Below are 15,896 nucleotides of genomic sequence, written 5' to 3' on the forward strand. Positions count from 1 at the left end.
GAGGTGGGGCAAGGCCGGCTGAGTGACAGGAAAGGCGGGGTCGCGGCCGACTGAAAGACTGGCGAAAGGGGCGGGGCCTGGCCGGCCTCGTGACCGGTGTCGTCGTCATGTGACGCGGCCGGTCGGGCTCCCAAGATGGCGGTGTGTGTAGCGGTGATCGCCAAGGAGGTGCGTATGCGGGCTGCAAAGCCCGCTCCACCGTCACCCTCTTTCTCCGCCTTCCCTCCTTCCCTGCCTCGGGGACTCCAGAGGGTGGGCGCCGGGACTTTGCCGAGCCTAGGTGGCCGGGGCGGGCCCGGGGTAGGCGCCGCGCAGACCTACACCTGCCGCTGCCGGAGCGTCACAGACCGGGTCCTCCTCTTCTGTCCCGGCCCCTGCTCCGCCCAGCCATCGTCGGCGGGCTGTGTGGTTTCCTGCTCCGGAGTCTAGCCGTCCACTTCGGTTCGTCGTGCTCCGCCGCGCGCTTCCACTGGCCGGGCCATCGCTTACCTTCCACCCCACACGACTGACTCGCTTTTCTCCGCTCCGCAGCCACAAATGTACCGTGACACACCCCTGCCTAAAATCTCAACAGTGGCTTCTCATTGGAATCACGTCTGAATAATCTTCCTCCCATACCAGTGACATCCTCCACTCCAACCGACGGAATTACTTGCAGCTCCCCTGCCAGGCTGTGCTCTCTCACTGGGCCTTTGGACCTGAAACCCCACCCCGCCCTCCTCCACTCGCGTTCCCTCCACTGGCCACCATAGATTTCACTTTCTCTAGAAAGCTCTTTCTAAATCCTACGATTGAGCTGCGTGGCCATCCACCCGCCCCAGTATACTGCAGGGAACCTTGGTAGCCTCACAACCTTTGGTTAAGACAAGCCTTCTGAGGCAGTTCTCCCGTGAAGCTCTTGTTACACTGGGTTCTGTGTTAGCACGTGCTGCGTTATTTGTCGGTGGGTTTGTGGACTGTCTCCTTCACCCGATGTCATCCCTATCAGTCAGGGTAGGGGCAGTGTTGTGCACACTATATTTGTGCAGCACCAGGCCTGTGGCAGCCTGGAAAGATGCTGTTTAAACTCCAGGGTCAGTTCAGTTCAGTTCAGTTCAGTGGCTCAGTCGTGTCCGACTCTTTGCAACCCCATGAATCGCAGCACGCCAGGCCTCCCCGTCCATCACCAACTCCCAGAGTTCACTCAAACTCACGTCCATCGAGTCGGTGATGCCATCCAGCTATCTCATCCTCTGTCGTCCCCTTTTCCTTCTGCCCCCAATCCCTCCCAGCATCAGAGTCTTTTCCAATGAGTCAACTCTTCGCATGAGGTGGCCAAAGTACTGGAGTTTCAGCTTTAGCATCATGCCTTCCAAAGAACACCCAGGGCTGATCTCCTTTAGAGTGGACTGGTTGGATCTCCTTGCAGTCCAAGTGACTCTCAAGAGTCTTCTCCAACACCACAGTTCACAAGCATCAATTCTTCGGTGCTCAGCTTTCTTCACAGTCCAACTCTTTCATCCACACATGACCACTGGAAAAACCATAGCCTTGACTAGACGAACCTTTGTTGGCAAAGTAATGTCTCTGCTCTTCAATGTGCTATCTAGGCTGGTCATAACTTTTCTTTCAAGGAGTAAGCGTCTTTTAATTTCATGGCTGCAGTCACCATCTGCAGTGATTTTGGAGCCCCCAAAAATAAAGTCTGACACTGTTTCCCCATCTATTTCCCATGAAGTGATGGGACCAGATGCCATGATCTTCGTTTTCTGAATGTTGAGCTTTAAGCCAACTTTTTCACTCTCCTCTTTCACTTTGATCAAGAGGCTTTTTAGTTCCTCTTCACTTTCTGCCATAAGGGTGGTGTCATCTGCATATCTGAGGTTATTGATATTTCTCCTGGCAATCTTGATTCCATCTTGTGCTTCTTCCAGCCCAGCGTTTCTCATGATGCACTCTGCATATAAGTTAAATAAGCAGGGTGACAGTATACAGCCTTGATGTACTCCTTTTCCTATTTGGAACCAGTCTGTTGTTCCGTGTCCAGTTCTAACCCCAGGGTCAGGTTGCTCCAAAATGGCTCTGCAGAGATGGAGGTCTGAGCTGACCCTTGAAGAATCTAAAATGAGTCTGCCAGCGCCTCTGCCCAGGTGACAGTTGCAGGAGTTGGCATGTTGGGAAACAGCCAGTATCATGGAGTTAGGAGAAGGGCACCCACTAGGGTGGGGCCTTGTTTTCTGGGCCAGTGCAACCAGGGTGGATCCTTGTCACTTCAGCCACCATCATCCTTTTCTTGCAGAATTATCCTCTTTACATCCGCAGCATCCCCACGGAGAATGAGCTCAAGTTCCACTACATGGTGCACACATCCCTGGACGTGGTGGATGAGAAGATCTCTGCCATGGGGAAGGCCCTGGTGGACCAGAGGGAGCTCTACCTGGGCCTGCTCTACCCTACAGAAGACTACAAGGTGTATCCTTGTGTCTGCCAGCGACTTCAAGTCTGAGGATTTTCTGCAGTCTCAGAGTGCACTGTAGCATCAGGTCCCTTTGAAAAGCATCTTATAACGTCACTTGGAAAGGAAAAAAGATGTGGGCTTTTGATCAATGGGGAATTAGAGCAGCTTGAGGCCAATTACGACCTCATACCCTTTTCCTTTAGTTAGGAGGATGATGTGGGAACAGCCAGGCTTGAGTTGCCTGGAGAATTGTGACAGTCCTCACTTGTCCCTGGGGTTTGTGGAGGGACTGGGGACTCTCTAGCATCATGCCTGCGAGGACACCTTCCTGTGCCGTCCCAGCGGGGCCACCACCTCCTGAGCCAGGGGTCATCGTTCACTAATCTCTTTTTCAGGCTCAGCCCCACCTGTCACTGTCAGATCTTGACCAGTCCTCAGGACATATTATTCCAAAACCCATGGAGTTCAAAGACATTCCAACAAGTATTTCATAGTAATGACCTTGCCCAGTGTCACTGCCTGGGAGCCACTGGTCTACAAGACAAAGTAGCCTTTTGAGGTGTGGGTACCTTAGGCTGACTGCACCTCATTTGTGCAACCTCTGGTTTTGCAGTTAACTCTCTGGGGCCAGGAATTGATGCAGAGAGAGGGCAAGGTGCCCCAGGGTTCGGGCAGGTTGCCCCAGGACTTGAGTTGTGACAGGCCTTAGTTGCCTGCCCTCTGCTCCCCCAGCAAACACCGGAAGCTGTATAAGGAAGTGTTCGGTCACATCTGGCATGGCCCTGTGTCCTCCTGGCACTGCAAGACAGGCTCAGGCCAGGGCTGGTGCTGTGATGCAGGTTGTCATGCACCTTCAGAGCAGCTGAGGAGCTGGGAGACATGTGCAGATGGCCCTGCACTCACAGACTCTGCAGTGATAAGTCCCTGTGTTAAGAGCAAATTCCCTAACCAGCTGTGCAGATATGGCTACGTGACCAACTCCAAGGTGAAGTTTGTCATGGTGGTGGATTCCTCCAACACGGCGCTCAGAGACAACGAGATCCGCAGTGTGAGTGTGGGGACTAGTGACTTGATTTTCCCTGTTTCTTTAGAAATGCTGAGAAGCCCTCAGCGTGGCAGCAGCTGTGCGTCCATGTGAAGTAAACATGTTGCTTCTTGTTTCAGATGTTCCGGAAGCTGCACAACTCCTACACAGACGTGATGTGCAACCCCTTCTATAACCCGGGGGACCGCATTCAGTCCAGGTGGGCGTGGCACCTTCTCTGGTAACCCCTGCCCTGCTGAGAGGCAGCAATTCTGAGAGGGATGGAGAGAGGGAAGGCCTTTTTAAGCAACAGGCACTGTGCCTCTAAGGCAGCTGTTCTGAAATGGCAGAACCCTGTTTTTCCAAACAGGGTTTGGAAATGCTTACAAGGATCTCCAACACGTGAAACGGAAGGGGAGTTGGGGAGCAGGGCGGGGGCAGAGCTTGTCCATCTGGTTTTCCAGGTGCGCCCAGCAGGTACTGGGGCACCTCCCCAGATCCCAGTGAGGGCCCAGGCATATGGACAGGAGCCTTCTGGCAGAAAGGTTCTCTTGCCAGTGCTGATTTTGTCTTTGACATTGAACTTGGATGATTAGAAAATTCGATTACAGGTATCTTCCAAATAGCCTTCAGTTAAACACAGACAAAACACTGGAATGTCAAAAAAGATGTTTCCCAAAGAAGCGTTCACGCGTATGTGCTCCAGAACTGCTCCTGGGAATTCCCTGCATTCCCAACAGGTGACTCCAGCCAGACCCTTCCTGTGGCACCTCCCCTCAGTGGTGACACTGTATCTTGGGTCATCCGGGTTCCCACCCCTGACTGGAGACCCAGCCAGGGCAGCTCTGTGGAAAGTCGCGCAGGAGTGAGGCAGAAGACTCAGATTCTCACCACCCAGTGTGGGAGGATGCACACATGGGCCTCAGCCAGCTTCACTTACCCGGACCTGGGAGACTGATGTCTCTGCCAGCCGGGGATGGAGGGCGGGCGTAGGTCTGCCTCTTTGATTGGTCCATTTCTCTCTCCAGGGCCTTCGATGGCATGGTGACCTCCATGATGATCCAGGTCTGCTGAGCAGAGCTCTGCAGCCCCTGGCTGGAAGGAAGGGTTCTGTACATAACCACATTGTCCAGATGTCTGTTCATCTCACTTGCCTCTCCTGGGGGTCGCTGGGGGCAGGCCTCATGCTTGGGGCATGTTGACTAAAGGTCTCGTGAGATCAGCTTTGGGTTTTTCCTTCTGAGACAGCAGAGGCTTGAATTAAAGAGAGTTTAGGGACTCCCCTAGCCGTCCAGTGATTAGGACTCTGAGCTTCCACTGCAGGGAGCCCAGGTTTGATCCCTGGTGGGGGAACTAAGATCCTGCAATCGATGTACTACACCCCAAAAAAAGAGTTTACGTGGGACTTTACAGGGGACAGAGCTGATCAAGGACCAGATGGAACAGGAACTCTTGTCCCCACTAGGCACGAAGGGGCAGGGAATGCCTGGTGGCAAGAGCTCCTGGAGCTTGGAGGCTGTGAAGGGAGGGGCAGAAGACCTGTAGACCGGCCACCCTGCTGCATCAATGCCCTGGCTGCACCCCCCAGTGACTGAGAAGGTGGGCTTGTCTGGAGGGGTCAGCCTCCTGTGCCCAGAGCCCAATTAGAGGGGCACGTGGGATGTCCTGTACACCTTCCCTTGGGGGTGGGGCTTCCCCTTTTTGGTTTTGCTCCACCCTGGAAGGTGTAGCTAGCATCTCATCAACTGCTGCTAAGTTGCTTCAGTCGTGTCCAACTCTGTGCAACCCCATAGACGGCAGCCCACCAGGCTCCGCCATCCCTGGGATTCTCCAGGCAAAAACACTGGAGTGGGTTGCCATTTCCTTCTCCAATGCATGAAAGTGAAAAGTGAAAGTGAAGTCGCTCAGTCACGTCCAACTCCCAGCGACCCCATGGACTGCAGCCCACCAGGCTCCTCTGCCCTTGAGATTTTCCAGGCAAGAGTACTGGAGTGGGTTGCCATTGCCTTCTCCAACTGCTGGTGGGCATCAAATGAGCAAACTCTGAGAGTCCCCTTCTGCCTCCTTAGTCACTCTGGAGGAGGTCTTTGGCCAGGAGAAAGGTAGTTTAGACTCACTGGGAGTGGGGAAGCTGTGATCTGTGAGTGTTGGCAGCCCAGGGCTAGATCTGGGGTGCATTCTGCTCCGCTTATCTTTGGGTTTACTAGCACAGATGAGATTTTTTTATAATTACAGAAATAAAAAAAATCAGCTCAGAGTGTGTATGAAAGACACAAGTCCCAGGTTCCCCACCACCACCACCCTCCACACACACACACACACACACACACACACAGGTGGAATCATAGGACCTAGACGAGGGCCAAGAAGTGTGATCAGCAGGTATGGGGCTGATGCAGCCATCTGCACGTGGGCTTTCTCCCCAGTCCATCCTCAGATCTCTGGTTGAGCTGTTACTAGTAATCTCTCCTGCCTGAGGAAATGACCAAAGCAGGGATTGCAGTTTGCTAAGCTGACATCCATTCTGTCTTGTTTCTTTACTAATAGGTCCCTAGTGTTATTGGGGACAATTGGTCAGACAAAATATACTTCTTGTCCTCACATGGGTAGGTCATTGTGGCGTGTAAGTGGATGGTGTTGGGAGGCACTTGCAGGAAAGATACTTAAAAGAGGGATTTAGCTGGCAGTACCTTCACTTTTCCCCTTCTATCCTGGAACTTGGATGTGATGGCTGAAGCTTAGGAAACTATCTTGAGAGCATGCAGACAAGATTCATCCTCTAAAGACGGGGAGCAGAAAACTAGGCAGTGTCTGGGTCTTTGCTGACATACCAGTCCTGAATGTTCAGCATTTTTTTTTTTAATTAAAAAATAAAACCCCTGTCTTGTTGAAGCTACTGCTATTTGGGTTTTTCTTTGGGTGGAGCCAGACCAACCCATAAATTGCTTTATATTTAAGGGTTTTCACATGCATTTCCATTTTCAGCCTGAGAAAATAAGGGTTAGAAGTAATCTGCTTGCCTTTGCCAGCAGAACTCTCAGATAGCACTTTCACCTTAACTTTTTTTTCTTTGTACCATGAGGCTGGCCTCAACAGAGCCCGCCTGCCTGTTCGTCCCCAGCTGCCCCAGGCCCATCCTCCCTCCAGGGGCTGAGCCCTGTCAGATGCAGCCCCTACTCAGCCCTTGGCTGTTCCACCAGTGATTTCTGTTGAAGTTGGTCTTCCCTCAGGCCCATCCTCCCTCCAGGGGCTGAGCCCTGTCAGATGCAGCCCCTACTCAGCCCTTGGCTGTTCCACCAGTGATTTCTGTTGAAGTTGGTCTTCCCTCAGGCCCATCCTCCCTCCAGGGGCTGAGCCCTGTCAGATGCAGCCCCTACTCAGCCCTTGGCTGTTCCACCAGTGATTTCTGTTGAAGTTGGTCTTCCCTCCCCATCAGGATTCCTTCTCCCTTCTGTGCCAGGCCAGATGGACCAAGAGGATGCTGCGTGTCTTGGCTTCCTCTGGGCACAGCTAAGGAAGTGTGGGTCGGAGCCCTGGCCGCCCATGTGGGCTGCTCAGACCTGAAATCCAAGGGAAAGGAGGGCCTCCCGGGTCCATTCTCCTTGAAGTGGCCATACAGAAGGGATTAAGAAGGTACTTCTGAAAAGGGACCAGTTCTTTGGGGTAGATGGCCTGTCAGCAGGTACTTACAGAAACGTAACATGCAGGGACTTCCCTGGTCGTCCCAGTGGCTAAGGCTCCACACTCCCACTGCAGGGGGCTGTGGTTCAATACCTGGTCAGGGAGCTAGATCCCACACACTGCAACTGAGAGTTGGTGATAACTAAAGATCCTGCAAGTTGCAACTAACATATCCCACATGACACAACTGAGACCCAGCACAGCCAAAGAAATACACGTTTTCTAAAAAGAAAAGCAGTGTGCCCAGTGACAGTGTGTAGCCTGCTTGCCAAGGAGGGTACCGACCTCAAGTGTGGAGCAGCAGGAGCTGGTGCTTCACGAAGTTCAGCTCCAGGGTGTGGTGCAGGCAGCCTGTCTCTCCTGCAGCCCCCTAAGTGCACATGGTCCTGGCAAGAGCCCTGCCACTCAGCCCCTCCCACCCATCTCCAGGAGTGGGCAGTGGTGTGTATGCATGAGCATGCTGGTGCGTGTGTAGAAATAGAATCTAATTCTCTCACACGGTTCTGGGGGGCAGGGTTAGAAACCGAGGGGTTGGCAGGGCTGGTTCATCCTGGAGGCTCTGCTGCTAAGTCGCTTCAGTCGTGTCTGACTCTGTGCGACCCCATAGACGGCAGCCCACCAGGCTCCCCCACCCCTGGGATTCTCAAGGCAAGAACACTGGAGTGGGTTGCCATTTCCTTCTCCAATGCATGAAAGTGAAAAGTGAAAGGGAAGTCGCTCAGTCATGTCTGACTCTTAGCGACCCCATGAACTGCAGCCTACCAGGCTCCTGCGTCCATGGGATTTTCCAGGCAAGAGTACTGGAGTGGGGTGCCATTGCCTTCTCCAGAGGCTCTGAGGGAGGGTCTTTTCAGCCTCTCCAGCTTCTGATGATGGCCATCATGGCTCCTTGGTTTATGGACACATCACTGCAACTTCTGCTGTCTCCACATTGCTTTCTCCGTGTGTCTCATACCCAGTTTGTGTCACTGGGTTTAGGGCCACCCAGCTGATGCTTAGTTGCATCTGCAAAGACCCCTTTTCCAAATAAGATCACATCTACAAGCACCGGAGATTACGATGCAGACATATGTGGGGGGAGGTTTGTCATTCACTCCTCTATAAGGACCATTGCTGACCCCAGATCAGCAGGGGAATGTGAACCTGGCCTGATGGACAGGTGGATGGAGAGTAGAGGCCTACTGGCCCTCCCGAGAGAATGCTGTCTTCACTGGTGCTGTAAAGAGGACACCAGGGACTGGGGACCTTTGGGGCTTGGAGCCCCAGAGGAGCTGTGTTCGAAACTTGAGCTGATAACTGAAAGATTACAAGGCAAAGAGGGTTGCTTTAGAGAAGCCCACAGAGAGGTTTTTTAGTTACTTAAGGCCGTGACCGAGTGTGTCTGCAGCCCAGACCCACAGCTTCCTTCCTCAGCTCTGAGCTGAGCGTGATCAGCGCACACTGCCCCTTCAGGGAGAGAGTGGGGCATCTGTCTGGGGGTGGGGGTGGTGATGCGGGGCACAGGCAGGGGTCCAGCATGGAAACCTCTGCATTCAGGTCTCACCAGGGCTGGGCCTGTGCCAGGTGCACCATCCCTCTGCCCCTCGTCATGGGGCGAGCACGTGTCCCAGAGGCCACCAGACCTGGGGTGAAGACACACGACAGCTTGCCGCTACGGTGTGAGGAGGCTGCCCGTTGGCTGTTAGCATGTGTCTCAGACTGAGACACCCATCAACTGCTTTCTCTGCACCTGAGGAAACAGCGTCCAAGTGAGGCGAATTAAAGGGGACACTCTTGCCATGTGCTTTTAAAATATATTCAAGTTTAATAATTTATGCTTTACCAATAAGATACATATTTCTACTTTTCTATAAAAGGCGTTAGTGGAACATCCCTGATTAAGTCAAGCCGGCGCTGACCCCGTGGTGCCCGGACCTCACCTGCCCACAGCTTCGTCCCATGCCCTCCACAGCCCCGACTGGCATCCGCGCCAGGCCCACCCTGTGCCCTGCTCCGTGCACGGTGGCCTCGGTGGGGTCCGGCAGTTCTCCAGAGGAATGAAGGGGGCGGGGAAGTTATTCTTAGGAGCACCGCTGTTGATTCCTGACCCAGCGGCAAACCCCACTCTCAAAATCCGGTCCTCACTTCAATATGGAGAAAACCACGGTGAGAATCTTCCGCGTCCCCTGCGGGAAGGAGAATGGGAGGTGAGCGGCCTCCAGAGCTCCGCCCACCGAGCCCCGCCCTGCCCCAGTAGGTTACCGCCCTCCCAGGGCCCCGCCCACCGGCTCCGCCCTCGTGGCCTGAAACGGGCCCCGCCTTGGAGGCCGCCGTGGGGAAAGGATCCCACTCTGGCGCCTGGGTGTCCTCGAAGGCCCCCGCGGTCCGTGGAACTGATCCCTGGTAAATTGGTCCTTTTGGGCAGCACCTGGAAACAAAGGCCAAGTCCGCCTAAGACCTCTGTTCTCATATCCTCCTCCCCACCCGTAGCCGAGAGGAAGGCTAAAGCTGCCTTCCTGGGTTTCCCTGCTTAAGGCTCTTAAGCAGGTGAACATAGGCCCCAGCACCCACCAGGCCCTGGCGGCCCCAGGGCATGAGGCTGCCTGAGGCATCAGACCCTAGCCTGGTCCCAATCGTCTGAAGATCCCCACTTAGGCCACAACAGTACCGCTACAGCCTCAGTCAAGCCAGTATCTCCCCCTGCAGGTGGGGTCTGGATCAGAAAGGAAGCCTCCCCCAGCAGTCCAGCAGATGTGCCCAAACACCAGAGACTGGCAAAGGGCCAGGCTGGGGCAGCTGTGTGTCCTTGCCACTCGCCCCACCCCCACCCCCTCGCCTTGCAGTGACACACACCTTGATGACCCGGCCTCGAAAGATGCTCTTGTCCAGCTCTACGGCAGCCTGGGCCGAGCTCTCTGTGGCAAACTCTATGTAGGCATAGCTGGGATGGAGCAGGGGCCAGTGAGGGCAATGCTTACCCAGGCACAGCTGTTCTCCCCAGGCACCGGACCCTTCCTCCAGGTCCCCTCCCCAAGGCCCCACACTGACCCCTTGGGGTGTCCAGAGAACTTGTCACACAGGATGGTGACCCGGTGGATCTTCCCACAGTGGTTGAAATAGGCCTCCAGCTCCTGGGCCGTGCCCCCATAGTCCACCTGCCAGGCATGGGCCATGGTGGGGGGCCTCGTGCACTGGCCTCCCCCTCCCAGGGGCTCCTGCAGCACGTTTTCTTGGTAGAGAGGGGTTGATTGGGCCCCGGGGTGGGGGGTAGTAGCTTGGGCCTCTGTCCTCCACCCCTGTTGGAGGAGGGGACTGGATACCCAGAGGAACGCTCCCCAAGTTCACTGGCCTAGGCAGGGGTTGTGTGGCTTTTCCCAGTGGAATTCGTTGCCAGTGATCTGCTCACCGGGAGACTGCATGTGGAAACCCTGAATCCCAGGCTACAGTGGGTCTGACCACAAAGGGTCCACACTCCCTCTTGGGGATGCCCCCTCATCGGACCCCCAACCCAGGCCACAGAGGGTCTCTGCTCCCTCTTGGGGATGCCCCTTCATCAGACGCCCCTCCTGTTTCTCCCTTGCAGGCCTGTGTGGCTTTGGAGTCTGCCCCTGAAATGCAGCCCTTCGCCCTTCCTTTAATCCTCTCAGCCAGGAAGGGGCTGCAGTTGCCTTCCTCCCCTCACTCACATTGCCCACGTAGACGGATCTGTGGTCAGCCTCTGCCTTCTCCAGGGGGCTGTCTGTGGAGAGAGGGGCTTCAGGACCAGGGGTTTGTCCTGGGCAGGGGGCTCCTGGCAGCTGCGAAGGGCAGGCGCCCCACCTGGGTGGCTCAGTCCTCACTCCTCCAAGAAGAGGTGCACCTGCATCTCTCGGGGGTTCTTGGGGAAGACCACCTCTTGGGGCTTATCCAGAAGGCCCCACTGCCAGGCTGGACCTCATGGAAACCCCGGCCTCTCCCTGGGAGTTTGCAGTCATCCCAATTTACCAGGAAAGGGGTGCTCAGAGCCATGCAACCGAGGACTCAGCCCCATGGCCCAGGACAGCGGTCAGCCTGGCCTTCCGGCTCCTACCTGTCTCGGGACTCATTAGCTGCCTGGCCAGCAGGGCCCCGGCGGCTTCCTCTCCTTCATCCAGGTCCTGCACCCTGGGCAGCTCCGGCCCCTGGGCCTGCTCCATGGCCCACAGCTTCAGTTTGATGGCCTCCAGCTCCTGCCAGCACATGGCCCAGGCTGAGCCTCGAGGTGGGACGGCCCCCAGGCATCCCTGGAGCAAGGACAGAGGGGATGGGCCTGCCTGTCTTCAGGTCATGCTGGGGCTCCCCGGAGGGGCGAGGGAAGCCGTGAGGACCCGGGCCTGCAGAAAGCCCCTTTTTGACACCCCAACACACAGAGCCTCTCCAGCTTGTGTGTGGCGGGTGTCCCTACACCCTCCTCCAGGCGGGGGACAGTGGCCCTCTGACCCCTGGAGGCAGAGCTGCAGTGGTCTATCCCCCGGCCCCAGGCACCGGGTTCTCCCGGTTCCCAAGATCCCACTGGCTTCCCCCAGGCGTTCTGCTCAGTGGTTACCTGGTCAGGCACTAGGCATTCAGCCAGGCCCTTCCTCTCCAAGAGAGACAGCAGGAAGCCGGCATCTTCCTCATCGTCTTCCTCAGCTTCCCCCATCTCCTCCTCCTCCCCCCCAGCCCCCGGGTCCAGATGGGTCTTCTCGGCTGGGCTCCAGGCCCCCCAGCCCTGGGCCTCAGGGTCTGAGGAAGCCCTCTGGAGCCAGGCCTCAGTAGGGGGAGGGAAGAGGGTGCGGCTGAGGAAGGGCCACATGGCAGCAGGGGTATGGGGCAGGCCAGGCTTCCGGGCTCGCTCCATGCCAGCACCTACCCTCACCCTCCTGGGTTTTAAGCCCGCCCTCCCAGGCCAGGTGTTCTCACTAGAGGCTTCAGCGGTCTCCTGGCTGGGGCCAAGCCTCCCCTCTGGCTTCTAGGCCCTGAGGGATCAGAGGCCAGACCCCCGTCCCAGGCCTTTCTTCCTCGCGGGGCGGCCCCTCCGGGACACTTGAGATGGAGAGGGTGCAGCTGAGGTGGGGGGTGGGGCTGGAGGTCCATCCCCCCACAGCTCAGCCTCACCTACCAGGATGCAGGAGTTGTTGTCCATGGGGTTGTCTATGGGGTTGTTGTCTACACGCCTTGCTGTGTCATGCCTCCAGTGGTCGACCACCGTCAGGATGACACAGGCACAAGCAAGTTATCCGAGTGTGCAGAAGCGAAAAGGGCATGGGGGTCAGAGTAGGCTTACCGGAGAAGGTGGCATTTGAGCCAGCCTTCACAGATTGGGTCAGGCAGAGCCAAGGCGAGTGTGGCCTGGGTGGAGGGAACAGCTTGAACAAAGGTCTGGGGGTGGGGGTTGGGTGCCACGGGGTCAGAGGTCTTGCAGAGTGGGGTACTGGGCCAGAGGAGAGACATCCCTCCTCTTGACCCCCCCTGGATCCCCCACGGACCCTCCCCCCTCAACCCTAGCTCTTAGGTGGGAACCCTTGACAAAACTGCAGGCCTGTGGAGATCAGGCCTGGATACCGGGGGCTTGACGGCAGCTTGTCAAATCCTGGCCTCTTCCCCGCACTCTCCTCAAGGACGGCTGCAGACCTGTGTCCCTGGGTGCCCTGGTTTCCGGTCTCCCCTCCCAGCAGCTGCTCTGGCCTCTTTCTCGCCCTGGTATGGCATCCTCCTGAGTGTTTGCTCACCCAGCCCATATTGCACCCTCTAGGCCGTAGCTGGTAGGTCCCCTTGGACCAGATGGGGTCTCTTCCCTGGGATGCGGAGCTGGGGGACGGGAGAGCTGAAGCCTGTGGACCTTGGGGGGCCACTGGTGGGAGGACGAGGCATGTGCTGTGGGGCCCGCGGTGGCTGCCTTTCTCCTCTTGGCTCTGTTCTCACCTCTGAGGAAGCTGAACTAAGCCTGCATCATCCCCCCTCCACCCCCCGGGCCCTGGAGGGAAAGGAGCCGGCCTGAGCTGGCTATCAGCCTATAGGCATGGCCTGCTAGCTCCCAGCCCTCCTGCCTGCGACAGCTCTTCTCCCCTTGGCTTCACATGGTTTTATGCATTTGCATGTCTGAGGTCCCCGGGGCACTATTGCCACTGTGTTGCTGCTTCCAGGAAGCCCTCCTGATTGCTCCCTCTGTGGCCACAGTGCCCAGGCCTCTGCTGGTCCTGTGTCAGGCACGCGTCCCCAGGTCTCCCCAACCCCGGCTGGCCAGAGTGCCTCAAGGGCAGCACTGAGGACTTGGCCCCGGCCTGAGGGTGGTGGACGAGGACAGAAGTGCGGCTGCCGCAGGTCTCTCTCGTAGCTCAGGGCAGTCAGCTCCCCTCACTTGCGGGCTGAGACTCCATGGAGGGGCTCTGGCCCGGGCGCCTCCCTCTACCTCCACATGGCTGAGCGACAGCATGGCGGCTGTGTCCAAGCCAAGGCCCGGCAGGCTCCTCTGAACTCAGATCTCTGCAATGGAAAATTGCAGTCATCCCCTCTGTGCCGGCACTGCTGACGCACCAGGCCCGCTGGGGCTGCCGCCAGCCGCCTGGCGTGGGGACAGGCTCGCCCCCGCGCTGGCCTTTCCAGTGACGCCGTTCAGAATACACCATGTTCCAGGCTGGGCTGGAGTATTAATAACAGCCTCCTCCTAGGACCGCCCTGGAGCCCGGAGCCCTAGCCCAGGACACCCGCTCTGGGCAGGACCTGCCCTGTGAGCCGGGACACTACGGCAGGGACACCCCGGCTCTTTGGGGTCAAGGTGTCCCTTCCCTTGGCGTCCACCCTCAGAGCTTGTGGATGGTGCCCACACGGCCACAGGGAGGGGTGTTCGGGCTCTTGAAGCCTTGAAGTCAAGGTCGTCCTAACCACCTCGAGGACACACCTTTGAGCGTGCACTGTCCCCCCCCAGCCCTTGGCCAGAACTCAGGAGGCAAGTCATCTGCCCCGTCTTACGGACACTCCCACCCTGTGTCACATGTTCGCCCATCCTCATGGGTCAGGGTCTTGTCCCTCTTGCCTGGCCCCAAGAAGGCCCCCACACAAATCTGTGTGAAATGGGTGTAGATGGAGTTGCCAGACACTCAAGGAGACGCGGAGCCTGTGTTGGTGAATGGTGGCTTTATTCCATGACACAGAACCCACGGGGCCTCAAACAGAGAGATGGGGGGCATGGGAGGGCGGCTGCCAGGACCCTGCCCAGGACTGAGGAAGACAGCCTGACCCCTTTGAGAGAATTAAAACATAGCGTGACATAAAAAGAAGAGGAAGTGGACAGTCAGTCCTTCCCCACCAGGCTGTGTGTGGCTATGCCTGGCTGGGCTCCCACTGCCTGAGCCCCTCACCCACGGAGGCTGGCCTGGCTGGGCCCCTAGCCCTGCATTCAGATGTTTAAGGTCAGGCTCCTGCTGAATCCCTGATGTTGCATTACTGCTGTAGGGGTCTCTGGTGAGGCGCCCCAAGGGGCCGACTTAATTGAAATGAAAAGAAAAGGAAGCAGGCAGACGGAGTTTTCTGGAACACTTCGGACTGTATGGGTTGCTCCAGACAGCCAGCTCCCCAGGCCTCCTCTGTGTGGGGCGTCCAGGCCCCTAGACTCCTCCGCCTCCTCCTCGGCCACAGGACAAATCTGGTGGGCGGAAGGGGGACTGGAAGACACCTGCGGGCTGTGGGGGCCTGGAGGCAGGTATGGGGCCGCAGGGGCCAGGGAGAGATGGGATGGGTGCTGCACTAGGCCTCCAGGGTCCTGGGAACACCAGCCTCATCAGCCTGGGCGGGGCACCTTCTCCACTCTCCAGCTCTGAGGGGCTCACTCCTAGCTCTGGGACCCCCAGATGGAAGACAGGCAAGGGGGAAAGGTGGAGCCAACAATGAGCACCCAGAGAAGGGGCTCCGGGAGCCCTGGTGTCTGGTGCCAGTCACTTGGGGCTCTGTCTCCCTCCCTTCCTGGGGACGCCTCCGGGCAGTGACCCTGGTGACAAGGAAAGCAGCAGGCACCGCCCCCTGCAGTGTCCAAGTCTTGTCAGGGAATGTGACTCCCTGACGGACAGCCCTGATCACAGGGCCCCTGAGCAGCTGTGTGGGCCACCTCCAGCACCTCTCCTGGCCCAAAGCCACCACACTTGCCAGGCGGGGCCAGACTGGCCAGAGCTGTTGCTACAGTGTCGGTCCAATCTGCCCACGATGCCTGTAGTGGAACCTGGTCTGTCCCTGGAGCAGGCCTGGATCCATGGGAGGGGCACTGGGAGGGGATGGCCAAGGTGGCTTTGGGTCACTGAGGGTGTTGGTGCTACACTAGGTCCTGGCTGGGGATGGACTGAGGCGTGGTTGTGTGGGTTAGATGGAGACACATGCATGGCATGCAGACGGGCGGATGGTGGAAGGATGAATGGGGTCTCAGGTGACAAAGAGTAATGGACAGATGGACAGATGGATGGACGGATGGGTGAGAGACTGGATGGCCAGAGAGGTGACCAGATTGGCCGGAGGGATGAACTGATAAAAGGATCAATAGATAATTTACAGATAGCCTGAAGAGATGGGCAAAACAATGGGCAGACACATGTGCTATAGAACTGGGTCAGGCAAGGTGAGTGGTGCCAGGGCCTGGACTCTGGTGTCCTTTTGAGGATATATTGGAAGAACTGGCAAACAGGAGGGAGTCAGGGCCGGTCCTGACCTCTCTCCACAATGTCATTGGGATGAAACCAGAAGGCCCCTCTCCTGGCCCCTTCCCAGAAGGCCGGCTCCTCTGTCCTACGG

At 57.2% G+C, this 15,896-nt stretch overlaps 2 protein-coding genes across 5 annotated transcripts; one reads left to right on the forward strand and one right to left on the reverse strand.

Annotated features, from left to right (window-relative positions):
• Positions 1–10: 10 nt before the first annotated feature.
• Positions 11–4,740, forward strand: TRAPPC2L (trafficking protein particle complex subunit 2L). Of its 2 annotated transcripts, none has more exons than XM_006043145.3 (5): positions 11–168; positions 2,279–2,451; positions 3,398–3,485; positions 3,602–3,681; positions 4,490–4,740. In XM_006043145.3, exons 1-5 carry the CDS (start codon positions 136–138, stop codon positions 4,533–4,535), a joined length of 420 nt encoding a protein of 139 aa, XP_006043207.1. In that variant the 5' UTR covers positions 11–135; the 3' UTR covers positions 4,536–4,740. The 2 variants fall into 2 exon arrangements, with proteins under 2 accessions (XP_006043207.1, XP_025124309.1); XM_025268524.2 differs by having other exon boundaries at positions 58–168; positions 2,302–2,451.
• Positions 4,741–8,923: 4,183 nt separating this feature from the next.
• PABPN1L (PABPN1 like, cytoplasmic) lies at positions 8,924–11,991 on the reverse strand. 3 transcript variants are annotated; one of them, XM_044931171.1, is made up of 7 exons: positions 11,686–11,987; positions 11,191–11,383; positions 10,808–10,860; positions 10,170–10,276; positions 9,975–10,062; positions 9,407–9,549; positions 8,924–9,307 (listed from the first exon to the last, which is right to left on the reverse strand). In XM_044931171.1, exons 1-7 carry the CDS (start codon positions 11,977–11,979, stop codon positions 9,268–9,270), a joined length of 918 nt encoding a protein of 305 aa, XP_044787106.1. In that variant the 5' UTR covers positions 11,980–11,987; the 3' UTR covers positions 8,924–9,267. The 3 variants fall into 3 exon arrangements, with proteins under 3 accessions (XP_044787106.1, XP_006043195.3, XP_044787107.1); XM_006043133.3 differs by having other exon boundaries at positions 11,191–11,329; positions 11,686–11,984; XM_044931172.1 differs by lacking the exon at positions 10,170–10,276 and having other exon boundaries at positions 11,686–11,991.
• Between the last annotated feature and the right edge of the window lie 3,905 nt (positions 11,992–15,896).

Source organism: Bubalus bubalis, chromosome 18 (genome assembly GCF_019923935.1).
Source record: "Bubalus bubalis isolate 160015118507 breed Murrah chromosome 18, NDDB_SH_1, whole genome shotgun sequence".
NCBI classification, from domain to species: domain Eukaryota; kingdom Metazoa; phylum Chordata; class Mammalia; order Artiodactyla; family Bovidae; genus Bubalus; species Bubalus bubalis.